General features: G+C 55.7%; 1 protein-coding gene across 5 annotated transcripts in view; it reads left to right on the top strand.

Moving 5' to 3' along the window:
- FMNL3 (formin like 3) overlaps positions 1 to 18,433 on the top strand; it is a 51,668-nt gene that overhangs the window by 30,311 nt on the left and 2,924 nt on the right. For 2 of the 5 annotated variants that reach the window (XM_081821626.1, XM_081821623.1), the window contains exons 3-22: positions 1,541 to 1,621; positions 1,902 to 1,978; positions 5,082 to 5,165; positions 7,854 to 8,006; positions 9,244 to 9,352; positions 9,526 to 9,602; positions 9,952 to 10,045; positions 11,350 to 11,424; positions 12,218 to 12,328; positions 12,631 to 12,780; positions 13,159 to 13,260; positions 14,237 to 14,516; positions 14,967 to 15,035; positions 15,128 to 15,252; positions 15,451 to 15,653; positions 16,416 to 16,650; positions 16,763 to 16,831; positions 16,935 to 17,015; positions 17,104 to 17,233; positions 17,890 to 18,050. In XM_081821626.1, the coding sequence (XP_081677752.1) occupies positions 1,541 to 1,621; positions 1,902 to 1,978; positions 5,082 to 5,165; positions 7,854 to 8,006; positions 9,244 to 9,352; positions 9,526 to 9,602; positions 9,952 to 10,045; positions 11,350 to 11,424; positions 12,218 to 12,328; positions 12,631 to 12,780; positions 13,159 to 13,260; positions 14,237 to 14,516; positions 14,967 to 15,035; positions 15,128 to 15,252; positions 15,451 to 15,653; positions 16,416 to 16,650; positions 16,763 to 16,831; positions 16,935 to 17,015; positions 17,104 to 17,233; positions 17,890 to 18,050 (2,466 nt within the window). The remainder of the gene's footprint in view (positions 1 to 1,540; positions 1,622 to 1,901; positions 1,979 to 5,081; positions 5,166 to 7,853; positions 8,007 to 9,243; positions 9,353 to 9,525; positions 9,603 to 9,951; positions 10,046 to 11,349; positions 11,425 to 12,217; positions 12,329 to 12,630; positions 12,781 to 13,158; positions 13,261 to 14,236; positions 14,517 to 14,966; positions 15,036 to 15,127; positions 15,253 to 15,450; positions 15,654 to 16,415; positions 16,651 to 16,762; positions 16,832 to 16,934; positions 17,016 to 17,103; positions 17,234 to 17,889; positions 18,051 to 18,433) is intronic. The other 3 variants (XM_081821628.1, XM_081821627.1, XM_081821624.1) reach the window with 2 other exon arrangements.

Genomic DNA, 18,433 nt, shown 5'->3' with positions numbered 1-18,433 from the left:
AAATGAGGATTGGAAGCTCTCCCTACATGAACAGTATTTCGAGCTGGAAGAGACTAGAGAGATTATTACTTAGCTCAGAACTGAGAACCAGGACCTATGGCCTGGCTCTTTCCCCTGCACACATTTGAATTTCACAGGTCATGAGTTTCTGAACTCCGACAGGCCTGTCTGCACAATTAGGAGAGTCCGCTTTTACTTGCTTACCTCTCAGGAGGCATGGAAGCGCCTGGCACCGCACATAGTCAGTGTGCTTACCCAGCACTTCGTGATGGAGCGGTCACAAATTTGTGATTTCTTTTCAAGCCCTGGACAGAATCGTAACAGTTAACATTTATTAAGTACTTATGGGGGACCAAGGACTTTACATATATTGAAATATCTCATTTAATCCTCGCAAAAACCCCCTGAGGAAGGCACTGTTACATTTTATGGGTGAAGAACTCGAGACTCAGTACCGTGCCTGACACTGGAACCAGGACGAAGCAGCCGACCCCATCTGTGCTAGCTCTTATGTTCCACTGCCTCCCAAATCAGGCTGCTTGACATAAGGTAGAATTATGCTTCAGAGCTCCTAGCCCGGGTCCCTTCCTCTCCAGGGAAGGCCCGTTTCCTCGTGTTCTGCCTTAAGCAGAGCTGGTGAACGTGGTGAGCTCCTGCAAGGGGGTTGGAGAACAGTAGCTTGTTGGTACTGAGTTTCTTTAATTGATGATCTCCCAGTCTTTTCCAGGTCACATAATTGTGACTGTTTCTCACGCCTTTCTTTTTTCTTTCATTTTGTGTTTAAGCTCTACTTCCTAATATTAGATCATTCTCCCTGAACCCTTTGCAGCACCCCTACCCTCCAACTCCTCAGATATCTCAGGTGTGAAGGCCCTAACAGGATCAGAATGCTTAAGAGTTTTCCCTTGGGTCTGATGCAGGGGTTGGACCAAAATGGGGAGGGCGTGGTCCCATGGTCTTCATGGAAGGGGATCGAGGGATGACCTCGCCAAAAGTAGGTTTAGCATTTGAGGTTGCCTGGGTTGTCGGGGCCTGGGGTCTGGGCAAGGAACAGAATGTGTGTTTGTAGCCTGAATGTGTTAGTGCTGCGAAGCTGGTCCGATCCCAAGTCTGGGTTCAGGGCTGACACAGTTGCATTCTACAAGGCCTAGCTCCTCTCTCCATGGCCCTCCTAATCCCGAGCCATCAGTTAGCTAGGCAGTGAAGACCGCTTCTAAGTTGTATCTTTATTTTGGGTGCCGTTCCCAGCTCTTTAATCCCCACATCTTCGCAAGCAACAGGCTCTTAAAATAATTTTCAACATAGAAAAATATTTTAGGCTCAGAGATCACTAATTGGAGAAGGGGAAGATGGCAGTAGATGAGAAGCGTCTGAAAATCAGCCAAGGAAGAGAACCTTTGGTTTGGATGATGTTAAGGGCCAGCTGACAACTTTAGAGGAGGCTGGGTCCCCTCACAGTGAACACCATGAGGGTTTGACTTCCTCAACGCTGTCCTCAGAACTCTGGGTGTCTGTGCGCACACGCGTGTTTCCCTCACAGGAACGGTTCCAGGTGAAGAATCCTCCCCACACTTACATCCAGAAACTCCAGAGCTTCTTGGACCCCAGCGTAACCCGGAAGGTGAAGTGTGAGGCAGGGAGGCCCCACCTTGTTGCCCGTTATAGTCCTGTGGGGTTTGGGGGGCAACCCCTGTGACTTGGGGTGGGATGTCTGCTTCTGAGCAATGGGAGTTGGGTTTCTGGGTTCGGAGGCCATGGGCCTGGAGTGGCTGGCTCCTAACAGAGGGAAGGCTTGTAGCTGCCCTCTTGTGTCCCCTCCCTTTCCTTTTCTACCCCTTTTGTTTGTACTATAAAGTTGGATCGGGGGCTGCCAATAGTGACAGGAAATTCCATGTTTACAGAAGTTCAGGAGGAGAGTGCAGGAGTCAACCAAAGTACTGAGGGAGCTGGAGATCTCACTTCGTACCAACCACATTGGGTGAGTCAGAATCGGCCATCAGGATCCGGCGACCTCTGAGGATGGGTGGCTTGTTTATCTCCCTGCTGTGAGGCACAGTTGCCCCTTGAACGGCTTTTGGTTCCCCGGAGCTTCAGACTGTTCTTTTTCTGGCTTCTCTCCCTTTCAGCTCTGCCAGCTGCTGGCAAGCTTGGGGCCCCTCCTGGGGTCTTCAGCCTGTGGCTTTAAGTAGAAGTCTCTCCTATCGCAGCTGAGACTCAAGTCTGCCTGTGGCCTGGGGCTGGGCCAAGGGAGGCCCAGAGTGTGCTGGGGGCGGGGGAGCACATTGCATCAGGTAGCTGAGACCTCGTTCCTGGACTGTTTGGTGCCCACAAGACTATTTTCTTGATTCTAAGACAGTCGTAGGTCATGAGCAGAAGCAGCTTCCTAGGGCACCAAGAAAGTCGATCTAAGGTGGCGGGGACCAGGAACTGAACATCTTCTGTATCTACAGACCCTGGTACTGCCGGCCCATTGACAGGGTCCCTAGGAACGGCGTGAGTCTTGTTTGCTAGTCTCTGAGTAGGGAACCAGAACTTGCTGAACAGGCCGCAGGCTAATGCCTAAGGTACAGTGACAGATGGCAGTGGTCTTGGTTTTATAAAACCGTAACCAGTCAGAGCATATGTAGTGAAAGTGAGAGAGAGAGTGTACACAAAGGAGAGTGAGGGAAACCTGATGGAGGACTGCAGGCGGGGCTACCATCCTGACCGAGGGGCCGGGCACAAATACTGAGAGCTTGTGTGAGTGAGAAGCTGAGCCGGGGGTGGGGGTGGGGGAGGCTGGGCAGGGGCCATCCCCAGGGTCCTGGGCTTCCTGAGAGCAGGGGTGGAAAGAGCCGAATGACATCATCTGCCTTTCCCCTCCTGCCCGTGGCAGCCTCCCGCTTGTCCACGCAGGGCCAGGCCTGCCTGGGACTCTTACAGAAGCTACCTGTGTGCCCCCAGCCACCACTGTAGCAGTCACGGGGGAAATGGCACCGGAGAGAACAGGAAAGGGATAGTTCCTGGACTCGGCAGCTGTGCTTAGTGGCCAGAATTGGCTTCCACACCTCTTCCGTGAACCAGAGTAAAAGCTGACATGCTAGCAAACGTGAAACTCAGCCTGCAGCTGTATTTGGTGAATCCTCACAGAAGGAGTGGCAGGGCCTCCTCAGCTACCCTGTGTGTTTGGGGGGGGTGGGGGGAGGTGAAACAGATGGTGACTCCAAATCCCACCTACCACCCTGCACACCACCCCGCAGGGCCTTCCACCACTCCCCTCCCTCTCAGGCCCCCCTTTCTTTCTTAGTAGGTCTTGCCGCATGAGGATGGGAGCCTGTTCTTCTCAGAAGAGGGCCACAGAGCCGTGTGTGACACTCCCCTCTGCTCACCCCTTCTACCTGGTGCCTGCCTCTCTGGCCACTGGCCAGGAGCTGGGGCGAGAGCAGCATGGTTCCCAGGCCCGGGGCCTCTTGGCAGTTGGCACACAAGTTAGAGGTCTGGACCTGGCCCTTGGTTCCCAGGGAACAGCTTCGTGTCTGGCATATTAGGAGCTCCTGTCGTCTGAACTGTGGTTTCTCTGGGCAGTTGTGGGGGAGGACCAGGCTCCTCCCCAGATTTCTAGGCAGGAAGAGTTTGTGAGGCTGTCAGGCCGCGATGTGGGTGCTCCGGGGTGGTAGGAGCCCAGGGCAAGGTGGGGAGAGGAGGATCCTGCTTCTGTCACAGCCTGATCAGCCCCAGGGCCTGCCGAAGCTCGTTGTGTAGGGGCAGCCCAATGGGAACACAGGCCCTGGCGCGGGGCAGGCTGGAAAGTGGGATTCCAGAGCCTCACCAGCTCCTCCTCCCTCTGGTTTGTATTGGTTTCTCTGCCTTGCCGAAGTGCCCTTTAACCTCTCCTCAAAGTGTCAAGATCCCGAAAATAGCAGTGTAGACTCAGACAGGAAATGAGAAGGGGGTGGGGAGCTGGAGAGCAGACAGACAGGAAACGGGAGGCCTGTCGGCCCCCAGAGAGGAAGCTAACTTCAGGCAGCTCCGGTGTCAGTCAGCCTCAGCTGAGCCTGGTGCTCCGGCCCAGCCTCTCACTGTGTCCCAGGGTGTGGCCAGCAAACATGGCGCTGGTGTTCCAGCTGTGGGAGAGAGGCGGCCCTGCAGGGCTGTTGGGGGCAGCTGCCTATAAAGACCCCCAGACATCCAAGGGAACAGAGCACTGAGGAGAGTCGGGGTTTTATCCTGAGAGTTTTATGTTGCTCTGTGCCATGGAATGAACCTGTCCTGTAACAGCCCTCCTGGGATCGGTTCTTGAATTTCCTTCCAGGGATATCTCAGGCCAAGAGGCCTGCAGGCAGAAGGGTGGAAATGCCAGGGTCCATTGTCTTTACGGTCTTTGTTGTCCACCTTCCTGCCTCTCTGGCTGAAGGGGCCTAAGTCTTCAGGGAGTTACTCGAGTCCCTGACTGTTCCCCCATCCTTTTCCTATTCTGTCAAACTCACCCTGACCAAACACACAGTTCCCACATATCCCTCTTTGCTCACTGTGGCCCAGACTATCTTTCTCTGAACTTGGTGGAAGGGCCCTTTGGTCCAGCATGTCTCTGTTCCAGAGCTCTCTCTCTTTGACCTTTCTTGCCTGTCTTTCGACGGAGACTTCAGTCCAGCTGGAGACGTGCTAGACCTTGTCAGGCACAGCTGTGCACGAGGGCCTATGGTAAATGCTCTTGATCAACCTCCCCATGTCCCCACAATTTTGCCAATAAACATCAGGCAGGGACAGCACACTCGGTGTTGTGCTAGACACCAAGGACACAGTAAATGATTGAGCCAGGGCCCTGGCCATTTAGGAGAGGCTTCCTGAAAGCTTGTGTGGCTGACATGGTATTGGAAGGCCTTGGACCTTTCCCCATCCCTGGCTCCCCGGCCTAGCAGAGGTCTAGGCCCGTGATGTGACCACGGAATGGGTCTGCCATGGGTTTTGAACCTCAGAATTTTTCCAGCCTGGTGCTAAGTTCCAGAGGATTCAGGAGTGGGTGTTGGGTCAGAGGCCTCTCGCCCTTCTCACCCTCGACCCGCTTTTAGCAGACCCCTCCACTATGTTTCCTCTATTGGCAGGTGGGTGCGGGAGTTTCTGAATGATGAAAACAAAGGCCTGGACGTGCTCGTGGATTACCTGTCCTTTGCCCAATGTTCGGTCATGTGAGTACCTCCCTGGGGCTAGGGTTGGGGACAGCGAGGGAGGACACAGTCCCATTCTGATTTGCTGAGGAAGGGTGAGACTGCAGTAGTGAAGACAGGAATAGGCGTCCCAGGCCAGGAGGGAAGAGCCCAGGCAGTGGCGTGGGAGTGGACAGGCAGCCAAGGAGATGTCTGGGATCCGTGAAGAAGGCCAGGTGGCTGGAGCAGAAGGAGGGAGATATGGAAAGGGAGCTCAGGATTAGAACCCAAAGGATCCAGACTCCAGGCTGCAAGCAGTCCAAGGAAATGTCCTGGCTTCTGGGAGAGACGCCCAGTGGGATTCATTTGCCTTTGGAGAGTTGAGTCTTTAAGAACCTCCTTTGGGTCTCCAGATGTGAGAGGGTTACTCCAGGTCATTGCTGAAGAAGAGCCCCAGGAGCAGTGAGCATGACCTTTGACCCACACTGAAAATGAAGTATTCAGAGCCCTTTTCAATCCAGTGGGGCGGGTCCCTCAGCACAGGAGTACAGATGAGAAGGCGGCATGAGGTAGTGAAAAGGACCGACAACCGCAAAGCTGGTTGTGGGTCTCAGTTATGTCCTTGACTATCCGGGTGACCTCAAGCACATTTGCATCCTCTTACAGAAAAGGGGATCCATGTTCCAGAGTTGTTGTAAGGTTGAGATGATAATGTGTGTAAAGCAACTAGTAGTGTTCGGAACGCAGTAAGTCTAAACTGCTCTAGCCACTTTATTGTTAATTATTGTTATTCAAGGTGGTATAACCTACCATAATTGCCTGAATATATGGAAAGAGGGATTATACTGATCATTCACGTGATGACCGATGAATGCTTCAGACTTAGAGCCAGGACTTCAGCCCTTGGCTGACCAATCGTCCCAGTATGCCCGTGACTTTTCCCAACGTTAGCACCGAAAGTCCCGAGTCCTGGGGAACTCCCTAGTCCTGGGACTCAGTCCTAACCTCGGCTTTCACTTTTGTTGTGACTGTCCTTACCCCACGGCCGTTCTCCTTGGTCCAGCAGATCTTCAGTCTTAGCTCTTTAGGGGTTCGGACTAACGCCTCTCCTCGGTTTGGCCTGTCACTTTTCCCAGGTCATCCCCCCTTAAAACCAAGAGTGGCCTACTCCCCGTTCCCATCCCTGCAGAATTCAGGCCTCGTGATCCTCCTCTCCCTTTAAAAACTACTCTTTTTATAGAAAGAAATGAAAAACATTTGCTGAAGTGATTTTTTTTAAAAAATTCAGAGCTTTTATAGTAAAAAGATGCAGATCATTTTTCCAAATAAGCCTATCTATCCCGTTCGAAAAGCAAACAGATCCCAGCTGCTTGAAACCAAAATACGCTGGATCCTCAGGATTGTAGTGTCCACAGCAGTGCTTTTGACTCTGTTTTCGAAAGAAAGATTCAGGGCAGGGAGAGGGTGTGAAAGGGAGAGAAAGTGTGTTTTGGGAAGGGTTGAAAGGAAAAGGGTGAAGCCAAACAGAGGCTGGGTGAAGGCATTTATCTGTAAACTGCGGTACCGGCACTAGGGAATACAATTACTGACTGAGGGGGGCCACTGGCAAGGTTCCCTGTCAGGGAGCCTCCTCTGATGTTTGCTTGAGAGCCCCATTAAGCAGCTCAGCATTGGGACTCTGCAGCCTACTCCTGCTCCTTTGGAACATTCAGTCGCCTGCAGATATCATTTCCTATTTCAGAAATGCCTCTGACCCTGGGGCTATGAATGTCTGAGCAGAAGGTTCCTCGGGGGAAGAGCCTGTCGGATATGCTCGTTCAGTCCTTAATGACCTACTTGGGGGAAGAGGACAGGAAAGAAAAGTGGGGCTGGTTTCTCAGAGTGGGTATATCCTGACGTGGGGCTTCGTAAAGGACAATGCCCCGTGATCTCAAGCCATCCTCCTTGTTCTGGCCACACTCCCAAATTGCTGGTGGCAATCACAGAAGTAGAAAGTGACAGAGAAACCATCCCAACTCCTGTAGGGACGAAGGTCCCCAGTCCACACCCTGGACCTGTGATTTCTTCCCCTGGGAAGCCTCTATTCCAGAAAACCTAGCAGTCTCAAGTAGAACCACGGAAAACCCAGCCATTAAAACCCAGTGCTGGGATGGGACCATGGTACTCTTGAACCTAGTGGAGTCTCCCACTCTAGGTTGGCTGGGACCTCCGTTCCCTTCCATTCAGACCTGCCCTCGTGAGCCCATTCCAGAACCAGCCAGGCCCCTTCAGGGCACTGAGAGGCCCCATTGGCCACTGCCGTTTGCCAACCAGCAAGACCTGCGTTGGCCTGTTCCCCACCACCCTTGCACAGAGCGGATTCTCCGTGGGGAGACATGGCTTCTCCGAGACTTGCTATCTAAGGCTGGGAGTGCAGAAAGCCTCCCTTTGGGCCCATGGAGAGGTCACTCCTGGAGTCGCCTGGCCAGCGGGGCACCGCAGCTCACCCCTTTCAGCATTCCCATCCCCTCACATCCCCCTCTTGGTTGCTGTCTGTGCCTCTGCTGCCCTTGTCCTGCGTGGGTGGCTCTCCCAACCAGGGCTGGGTCTCTGCCGCCCAATTCCGCTTTCTCTTCTTGCTGGCCTTGCTTCTGATTGCCCTCAAGGTCTACGGGGCGGGGGTGGGCCGGCCAGGGGGCTTAGCACTGAATTTCTCCTGTGTGTGCGCTTGTGTGTCCTTTCCTGCTCCAGGTTTGACTTTGAGGGTCTGGAGAGTAGTGACGATGGTGCATTTGACAAGCTCCGGTCCTGGAGCAGGTCCATCGAGGACCTGCAGCCACCCAGCGCCCTGTCAGCCCCCTTCACCAACAGCCTCGCTCGCTCTGCGCGCCAGTCTGTGCTCCGGTATGTGTGCTCTTTGCTCTGCCCACCTGCCTCCCACCCTAGCCCCCCAGTCCAGGTCTTGGGTGCCAGGGGGTGAGTGCTCATTGCTCCTCCCCCCACTCTTGCTTCCAGGCTCAGCTCTCTTGCCCTCTGCCTGCCAGTCTGTCTCTGGTCTGTCCTCTCTGTCTCCTTGACTCTGCCCAGCAATCTGTCCTGGGTAAGTACATCGCCCTCGGCTGAGCCCACCCCATCTGGGGTTCCAGTTCTCCCCTCTCCACACTCCCCTCTAGGGCCTCCCCCTCCCCATTCCTCTTTTTCATTCTGCCACTCCTGCCGGCCTCTTGGGTGGGGCCGGCCCTCATCCAGCTCCCTCGTCTTCACGGGGTGATGAGCTCCTGCCCTCAAGTCTGTTTCCCTCTGGCTCTGCATTCTGCCCCATCAGCTGCTCCGAGACCAGCTCCCCCCAAACCTGCCCGCAACTCACCTTCCCTTCCCTTCTTCCTTTTCTCTCCAAGCCTGCCTTGTGTTCTTTTTTTTTTTTTTTTTTTGCAGTATTTTAGGAGCCGTCCTGCCCGGAGGCAGGTGGATAGACCAGATGACTTTCAGAGCCCCCCCTCCTACCCAGGGGGGCTCTCCTTTGGGCCCTGTGGCCCTTTCTGTGGTCTGTGTTCCTCTTGTGGCCATGCTTTTCTCCTGGCCTCCTTTTGTCCCTCTGACCCTGCTCCTCATTCTAGTCATTCATGCATGAGCGGACACCATTTGTGCTTCCTCTTTCTTTCATGAAACATCACTGGGGGCCAAGCCAGATGTAGACCCTGGCCCTGCTATTGCCTTTGGGGTCTGCTCTGCCCTTTCTGGGATGTAGAAGTGGGATGGGAGCCAAGATGCTCCGGCCCCAGGGAATTTGTGGAAGATGCAGCGACTGGAAGGAGGAGGAGGACAGGCTCAGATGAACGTCTCCCTGGATCCATCTTGAGGACTAGAAAGGCCTGCACGCCTGCCGTTGTATTTTGGAGGGCCCCTGGGCTCAGGATGGTTTGGGCCCTGATTATAAAGCTGGGATCCCGGGTAGTTACTCACAAAGGCCTGTGGCAGAGAGGTGAAAATTGCTGAGCACCCTGCCCCCACCTCCCCCACCACTCTCGAGGCTGTCGGTTCAAGGTCCCCTGTCCCCCTGTCCTGCTGCGGAGGTGCGACCTGCTGTCCGGGTGATGGGGAGCGCTCCTGGACCCTTCACCAGCAGCCCCCTCTCCCCCAGGTACAGCACTCTCCCTGGGCGCAGGGCCCTGAAGAACTCCCGCCTGGTGAGCCAGAAGGATGATGTCCACGTCTGTATCCTTTGCCTCAGAGCCATCATGAACTATCAGGTAAGGGGGCAGCACTGGCCACGGATGCTCTGCCTGTCCTGCCTCATCTGCCAAACTAGAAGAGCTGGGAGGGCACCAGCTTGTAAAAGGCGAGTTTGCTGACAGGCTGATAGTCAAGGAGATCCAGCAGGGAGCTGCCCTCCCACCATCAAGGTCTTCCTTCCTTGTTACAGTACGGCTTCAACCTGGTCATGTCCCACCCCCACGCCGTCAATGAGATTGCACTCAGTCTCAACAACAAGAATCCAAGGTGAGTTCCTTCCCTCCCCTCTCCTCCCCACTGTGCCCAGGGCTCTGGAGATCTGGGCTCCACTTGACCCTGACAACAAGTCCCGCCTGCCTGGCCTCAGGGACCGGCGGCCTAGGCCAGCGCCTTGGTTCTGCTCCTTCCGCTGGAGGAGGAGTGTCCCTGGCTTCCCTCTGGTCTGCCCAGCTCAGTGAGGGGGCAAGCCTTCCTACCCCTGCTTTCTTTCCAAAACCCACTCCCCTCACTTGTGAGGCTGTCTCCACTCTGAAAGGACTCGCCTGGTTGTGGAGGGGAACTGTGTGGTGGCCAGGGTGGGGAGCTAAGGGGTTAATCTTTTTTCTTCACCCCTTAGGACCAAAGCCCTTGTCTTGGAGCTCTTGGCAGCTGTGTGTTTGGTGCGGGGAGGTCATGAAATCATTCTTGCTGCCTTTGACAATTTCAAAGAGGTCAGTCTCCTACGTGTGTGTGTGTGTGTGTGTGTGTGTGTGTGTGTGTTTGGTGAGGAGGTGGGGAGCCAGGTAGGTAAGCACCCTTTCCTGTGATCTCACACATCCCAGTGATGATTTTAACATCCTGTGCTTAACTAAGAAGCCTGCCCCCTCTACTTTTTTTTTTCTTAACACCAAAACCAGAACTTCCGCCTTACCAGATCTTATGGCAAGACAGATCCTGAACGGCCAGCTAAAGAGGTCCTCACTTTTTTTTTTAAGATTTTATTTATTTATTTGACAGAGAGAGACACAGCGAGAGAGGGAACACAAGCAGGGGGAGTGGGAGAGGGAGAAGCAGGCTTCCCGTGGAGCAGGGAGCCTGATGCGGGACTCGATCCCAGGGCCCTGGGATCATGACCTGAGCCGAAGGTAGACGCTTAACGACTGAGCGACCCAGGCTCCCCAAGAGACCCTCACTTGAGGGCTGCAGTCCGATGGCTCTAACCTGGCCATGCATCAGAATGCCTGAGGATCTTGTTAAACTTACTCCTGGGGGGCTGAGTACTTGTGCTTTAATAGGCCCCCCAGGTGGCTCTGAGGCAGAGAACCCACTGGTAGAACCCAAGGCAGACGTGTTTGCGGTGGGAGGAGAAGGCAAGCAAGGATCCTCCTGGGTTGTTGGCTGTTATTGGTGAGGGGAGAGGAAGCTCCTACTTGGAATTTCCCCAGCCTCTGGGCCTGGCTCTGAAACTTTCATCTGCTTGAACATAGGATTCCTCGACATCCAGTCGCAGCTGCTGGGCCCACCCCTTCCTCCTCTTTGGACCTCTTCCCTAGCGTCCATTGTTCAAGCCAGGAAATGGCTCTTCCTCCTTGAAGGCAGAGGCTCAATGGAGTCTCTAGACCCCTCTCAGCATAGGGACTTTCCTGCACCCTGGCCTCTCTCCTGTGTCCCCACTAGGACCTCAGCCATGGCCTCCAAACTTCCTCCTTCCTCCTTCCTTCCTTCAATAACTGAGCAACTGTGTTTCTCCTTGGCCTACCCCCAGAGGCACCTAAAGCCCAGACTAATGGCCTAAGCTTTACTGGGAGACCAGTAACCCAAGGTAATGGCAGGTCCCAGGCTTTCTTCTACTTGGAGAGCTTGTTAAACTAACAGGGTTTCTTTTATATGTCGCAAATGGTTCCTTGCATAGAAAGAGTCATGCTTAAGCTTAGTCTGAACCAGTCCCTTTGTCTTGATGTTCCTGGGAGCGGGGCTCAAGGGCTTAGGTTCTGCATGGGATAGAGTTTCTCACTGAGAAAGTTTGCTTGTTCAGGTATGCAAGGAACTACACCGCTTTGAGAAGCTGATGGAGTATTTCCGGAATGAGGACAGCAACATCGACTTCATGGTGAGGAACTGGGCATGCCCAGCGGGGTCCCATGCTCCTCGAGAATAGGCCCAGGCCAACAGCATATCTTGATATTCTGTCCAGAACCTGGAATGATTCTCTCTACTCAGTAAGTGCTTCTTGTGCACTCACCTACCCCAGAGAGCTTTTAGAAACTTCAGGACAATGACAATTTTGTGTCTTGGGTCCACCTCCTTTCCCCCTTTTTGTGGCCTTACTGCCCCTGATTGGGATCCTTTCAAGCTGCTTCGCTTTGCCCAAGCTTTTCCTCTAGCTTCTCTTCCCTTCAGCCTTCGGTCTTTAGTTACGTAGTGTGGTCTCCAGAAACACCTGCTGGTGTGCGAAGGCAAACTCAGTTGTATCTTCATTTCCGTCTATTTCTCATGTAATTTACTTGTCTCCGTACACTGAATCTTAAGTTTGATTTTTTTTTTTTAAAGATTTTATTTATTTATTTGACAGAGAGAGACACAGCGAGAGAGGGAACACAAGCAGGGGGAGTGGGAGAGGGAGAAGCAGGCTTCCCGTGGAGCAGGGAGCCCGATGCGGGGCTCAATCCCAGGACCCTGGGATCATGACCTGAGCCGAAGGCAGACGCTTAATGACTGAGCCACCCAGGCGCCCCTTAAGTTTGATATTTTTTAAGTTAAAATACTTTTATTGTTCTCAGAAAGACTCACTTTTTTTATTTACTCCTTTGATTACCCCCACAATGATACCGGTTCTAACACCCTGGCTCTGCGGTCTTTCCTGGCCCTCCCTGCCTCTGACCCTCTGAGCGGCTTCTCCCCAGGTGGCCTGCATGCAGTTTATCAACATCGTGGTGCACTCAGTAGAGGACATGAACTTCCGGGTCCACCTGCAGTATGAGTTCACCAAGCTGGGGCTGGAGGAGTTCTTGCAGGTGAGCTGGCTCGAGTCTTCGCAGGTGAGGAGCTTAGGGGCAAAGGACCAGCTTAGTCATATCACGAAGGGTTCTTCTTGTACAAGAGCCTAGTCGTGGATGCTCTTGGAACCCTTCCTGTCTTCTGCGGCCGGGGTCTTAGGCCCTCCTGCAGGGGGCGCTCTCTAAATCGGCAGCTCCACTGGATGAGACTGCATGGCTTTAGAAGGAAGTCTTATGCTCTAGGAAGGGGTCATGGAGATGATGAGGACCACATCTCTCTCAGGAGGCTCCCCAACTACTACCGTGTCTGCTCTTCCCAGAAGTCAAGGCACACAGAGAGCGAGAAGCTGCAGGTGCAGATCCAGGCATACCTGGACAATGTGTTTGATGTGGGAGGCTTGTTGGAGGACGCGGAGACCAAGAATGTGGCCCTGGAGAAGGTGGAGGAGCTGGAGGAGCACGTGTCCCACGTAGGTAGTCCTTTTTTGCTGCCAGAACTACCGCTGGGGGTGGGGAGAGGACGGGGCCATCTCAGTTCCAGATTGAGGCCAGGGAAGCTGCAGAACCCGGCACGTTCTGGCCGAGGCCCTGGGTCATCCACAGATTAGGACACACACTGACCTCCAGGACTGGGTGTGAGGTGGCCTCAGGCTTGAGAGAGTCAGGTGTGGTCTGTTTCACAGGGTCTCAGACCTGGGCCCACGGGAGTGATGCAGGGAAGCCACGGGGCTCCACGGCCTTTGGAGGCCTGGGTGCGGGGGTTGGGTCCAGGTCCTGGTGGAGGTTCAGGCTGTGCAAAGTGCCCAGGCTTTAGGGCCAGCGCCAGGCCTGCTCTTCCTATCCTGCAGCTCACGGAGAAGCTTCTGGACCTAGAGAATGAGAACATGATGCGTGTGGCAGAGCTAGAGAAGCAGCTGCTGCAGCGGGAGAAGGAACTAGAGAGCGTCAAGGTACCAAGTAATCTGGGGAAGGGAGGCCCTGACTGGTGCTGGGCGTCAGGGCCTGGGGAGCTGGCCTTCCCTTTTTCTTTCTTTCTTTTCTTTTCTTTCTTTTTCTTTCTTTCTTTCTTTCTATCTCTTATCAATTTATTTTTTATCTCTTTGCTTTTTCATACAGTCAGCTCCATCCTATTATAAGAAATGCATCTGAAAATCATAGTTTTTTTAATTTGGCTTTTATTTCTTGAGTCATGTCAAGTCTTTGAAAATCCAGATCTTGGTTCACACTTGAGGGACTCAGAGGAGGGTGGGCTGATGACTTCACCCTGTCTTTTAGTTGGGAGAGGGAAACTGAATCGAGTGGGCCGGACACACACAGAGGAGGGTAGGAGCAGGTGGGGCGCCCGCAGGCACTTCCAGCGTCCAGGCCCCCTCCTACCGGCCCCTCCTATTGCTTTTCCCTCCCCTGCGTAATGGGCAGGCTGAGTAGCTCAGGGACTATCCACCAGGTATCCTAAGTCAGGAGACCAGGGGCTTGATACACATCTGTCAGGCCCCTGCTGAGGGTCTGAAGTGCTGTTCTAGGGAGTATGGAGGATACAGAGATGGCTAGGGCAGGGTCTTGTCCACAGGGGGGCTGCCAACGGAGTGATTATACGAGGCCAAACACAGTGGGAGCAGTCGAGGCCCGGAGGGCTGAGGGCAGGCTGGAGGCAGGCCCGGGAGCCGTGCCCAGGAGCAGCCTCCGGCCTGGGCCTTGAGGAACCAGTGAGTCTAAGTCTGGGTCCGAGAGGAAGCACACTGGAGGGTGCCATTCTGTGCAGTCCAGCCTCCCTGGCCCCCACCTGCGTTCCTGCTGCTCTCTGCCCCTGCGCACCCTCCCAGAGACCCCAGCTGAGAAGCCTGGGGCAGGAACTGTCACTCTCAGGGCCAACAAGGGCTCTGCCTTCCCCTTCCCCTTTGCCTACTGGCACTGTCTCCCCGATAGGAGACTTACGAGAACACAAGCCACCAGGTGCACACCCTCCGGCGGCTCATTAAGGAGAAGGAGGAGGCCTTCCAGCGCCAATGCCACTTGGAGCCTGGGGCGCGGGGCCTGGAGTCTGCGGGCAGCGAGGCCCTGGCCCGGATAGGCCCCGCAGAGCTGAGTGAGGCCATGCTGCCCTCCGATCTGGACCTCCTGGCTCCAGCCCCGCCGCCCGAGGAGGCCCTGCCTCTGCCCCCGCCGCCAGCTCCTCCCCTGCCCCCGCCCCCACCCCCGTTACCAGGTGAGGAGGACCGTGGGAGCCCCATCTCAGGGCCATACCAAAACCCCAGGCAGTAGTGCCTCCCTTAGGGAGAAGGCAGGGATGTGGGCGGAAGGATGTGAAGTCAGGTGGGAAAGGCTTGAGGGAGGGCGAGAATCTGAGGGAGGCTCAGCTTACTGGGAAGGGGCTATCTCAGGGCAGACAGGGGTCTGTTCTAAGGATCATAAAGGTGCCGCTCCTGATTCCTCTGAGGATGGCCATGGAGAGGGCTTAGACCAGAGCAGGAGACAGTGGGCCAGAGGCCAACAAGACCTGCCCCACCAGAGCTAGGACCCCTGGGAACCAGAGGGGCAGGGAGTTCACACATCCTCTTTCCCCAAGAGACTTTGTGGACAGGTGGTGTGGCATCGGGGAAGGCTCTCTGGAGAGTCTTTTGGGCCCTGGGTCACAGTGGCATTTCTTTTCCCCCAGACAAGTGTCCCCCAGCCCCACCTCTCCCTGGCGCTGCTCCCTCTGTGGTGTTGACAGTAGGCCTGTCAGGTGAGTCCCCCCAGGGCTCTGGGCAGGGCTAGTGGGACGTAGGGAGAGTGTCCTTAGCCCCAGCGCCTCACTGATCTTCCTTCCAAATTTAGCCATTCGCATCAAGAAACCTATCAAGACCAAGTTCCGGCTGCCTGTCTTCAACTGGACAGCACTGAAACCCAACCAGATCAGTGGCACTGTCTTCAGTGAACTTGACGATGAGAAGATCTTGGAGGTAGCAGGAGCCCTTAGGGGTGGGGTAGAGGGCTGGGGATGAGACCGTGCTTTTAGCCAGATCTCCTGGCCTTGGAAACACCCTCAGACCCAGACCCAGGCATCCACGTGCCAGAGCTGAACAGATGCTGGGCATGCTGCCAGGGGTCTTCTAGTAGGATAGGCCACCGCGTTTTCCTTTCTCGCCAACCCCTGCCAGGACCTAGACCTGGACAAATTTGAAGAACTGTTCAAGACGAAAGCCCAGGGCCCTGCCCTTGACCTCATCTGCTCTAAGAACAAGACAGCGCAAAAGGCCGCCAGCAAGGTGACCCTGTTGGAAGCCAATCGTGCCAAGAACCTAGCCATCACCCTACGCAAGGCTGGCCGCTCTGCCGAGGAGATCTGCAGGGCCATCCACACGTGAGGCTCCCACTGACCTTGCCCTGGTCCCAGTCAGTTGGCAACCCAGTTCACCTAGGATCCTGGCCTTCCTGGATTCCAGGGCATCAACAGAGCCATCTCACACCCCTCAGTCATCCCCTGGTTTGGCCAGAACTTAATGCATCTGTGCTGTGTGCCAGGGACTGTGGGGGGTGCGGGGGATTCAGCCCAAACCTTCACTCACATTGCTGCCAGTCTCGGGGGAACAGTCCAGTAGCACTGGGTGATAACCACCAAGGTGGTGGAGGTATAGGCAGCTTTGGGGGAACAGAGCAGGCCAGGTAGCTGAGCTTGGGGATCAGGGAAGGCTGCCGGGAGGAGGTGAGGTCTCACCTGCAACCTGACCTGAGGAAGTGTATGAAGTCCATTTCAGTGCCTGCAGGGAGAAGCATGATGCCCTAGGTACTGAAAATCAACTCAGACTTCAGTGTAGGAGAGTCGAAGAGACAGGGTAAACACAGGTGGGCAGAAGTCCTGCAGGCTGAGCCTCATAAACCACGTTCAGGTATTAAGATTTCTCCCTGGGGGTAGAGGAAAGACACTGAAGGGTTTTAAAACAGGCCATGGAATGGTCCCCTAGGATTGTTGCTCACGCTGTGACGGATGAGGCGATGGGCCCTCTGCCTCTGGCTGCGTCCTGCTCACAGACCCCACCCTCAGGCCTTCTAGGAGCTGGAGAATAAAGGGGGGATGGGTCACGGGCACATGCAAGACCTGAGCTGGCTCCTTCCTCCTACGCAGCTTTGACCTCCAGACGCTGCCCGTGGACTTCGTGGAGTGCCTGATGCGCTTCCTGCCCACGGAGGCCGAGGTGAAGCTGCTGCGGCAGTATGAGCGGGAGCGGCAGCCCCTGGACGAGCTGGCGGCCGAGGACCGCTTCATGCTGCTCTTCAGCAAGGTGGAGCGGCTGACCCAGCGCATGGCTGGCATGGCCTTCCTGGGCAACTTCCAGGACAACCTGCAGATGCTCACGCCGGTACAGCCCCCGCCCGTCCCCCACCTGCTGCTCCCCGCCCCTGCCGGCCCCGTCGGGCCAACTTCTCCCCATCCCGGCCTGGGCTGACGCAGCTCTTCCTCTTGCCTTCCAGCAACTCAACGCCATCATTGCAGCGTCTGCCTCTGTCAAGTCCTCACAGAAGCTGAAGCAGATGTTGGAGGTGGGGAGAGGTTGCGGAGGCCCGCGCCCATGGGCCCGGGCCCAGGTGGAGGAAGGAGCCCGCAGGGCCTGGCCTGACCTCCTCCCGTGCATCTTTTGGACAGATCATCCTTGCACTGGGGAACTATATGAACAGCAGCAAGCGAGGAGCTGTGTACGGCTTCAAGCTCCAGAGCCTGGATCTGGTAAGACGGTGGGGGCGACCTGGGGCCGGGAAGCCTGAGGAGCCATGGCGTTTGGCCCTCTCTCACCACCCCGTGCCCCCGCCTCCAGCTGCTGGACACCAAGTCCACTGACAGGAAGATGACCCTGCTGCATTTCATCGCCTTGACGGTGAAGGAGAAATACCCAGACCTGGCCAACTTCTGGCATGAGCTACACTTCGTGGAGAAGGCCGCGGCAGGTGAGGGAGCGTGGCCCGGCGAGCCTGCCCTCATGTGTAGCCCGGGACAATCCCAGGAAGCTTGGGAGAGGGAACACTTGGGTCCCTTGGTTTCTGGCTTTTGTTATCTCCTTTCTGGCCACTTCAAAGCTTTCCGCTGGGGCCATGGGTAGGGGCTCCCCCAGGGGGAGCCTTCCTGCAGGCGCCCGCCTGGCCCAGTCCTTCCCGCCGGGGTGCCGTGGAAGCAGGCAGTGAGCACCAGTGGCTCTTCACTCCCAACTCCCTGGGCGGCCCTGGAGACTCTGCGTCTCTGTGATGCCTGTGAAGGGCCTAGGAAAACCGCGAAGCCCCCACAAACATAAGGCAGCTGACATTTCTGCCCCAGGCCTGAGGCGGCTCCATTTTGGAGCCCAGCAGTCTCTCTGGTTTGCCTTCCTGTGCCGCCTTGCACCTTGGGGTCATGAGCTCACAGCCCCCATTCCTTTTCCTTATCTCTGTGAGGGCCCCGTTGGCTGCGTGTGTCCTTCTCTGTCTCCACCAACGGCTCAGGAAGCAGGGGCACGAGAACCTGAGGGAGCCCCTGCTGACGGGAAGGGCCAAGTTCTGTGTGGCCCCGGACCGGGAGGGGGGCATGTCGGCCACTGACCAGGCCTCAGCCCAGGCTCTGGTGACCACAGTGTCCCTGGAGAACGTGCTGCTAGACGTGAAGGAGCTGGGCCGGGGCATGGAGCTGATTCGGCGGGAATGCAGCATACACGACAACAGCGTCCTTCGGAACTTCCTCAGCACCAGCGAAGGCGGGCTGGACAAGCTGCAGCGCGACGCCAGGACGGCTGAGGTGGCCAAGGGTGCCGGCAGCCGGGGCCGGCCAGGGCCAAGGCGCTGCGTCCCGTTAGATGGGCTTTGTTCTGGTTCTTGGGCCAGAGGACTTTAAGATTTATTTATGTGAGAGAGAGAGAGAGAGAGAGAGAGCAAGCACATGCAGGGAGGAGGGGCAGAGGGAGAAGGGGAGAGAGAGACTGAAGTAGACCCTGAGATCACGACCCTGACATCATGATCAGAGCTTAACTGACTGTGCCACCCAGGCACCCCTGGACCGAAGAACCTTTACCGCGTGGTTGGCTGGCTGTATGTGGGGGAGAGGGGGCTTTGGGGGTGGCCAGCAGCCGCCCCTGGGGACATACCCTAAGGAGCATTGGGAGCCCCAGGTTCTTTTGCATC

This window comes from Leptonychotes weddellii, chromosome 5 (genome assembly GCF_054177405.1).
Source record: "Leptonychotes weddellii isolate Sample4059 chromosome 5, ASM5417740v2, whole genome shotgun sequence".
In the NCBI taxonomy this organism is placed as follows: domain Eukaryota; kingdom Metazoa; phylum Chordata; class Mammalia; order Carnivora; family Phocidae; genus Leptonychotes; species Leptonychotes weddellii.
The sequence above is the reverse complement of the archived record's forward strand: the minus strand, read 5'-3'. Positions and strand labels throughout refer to the sequence as shown.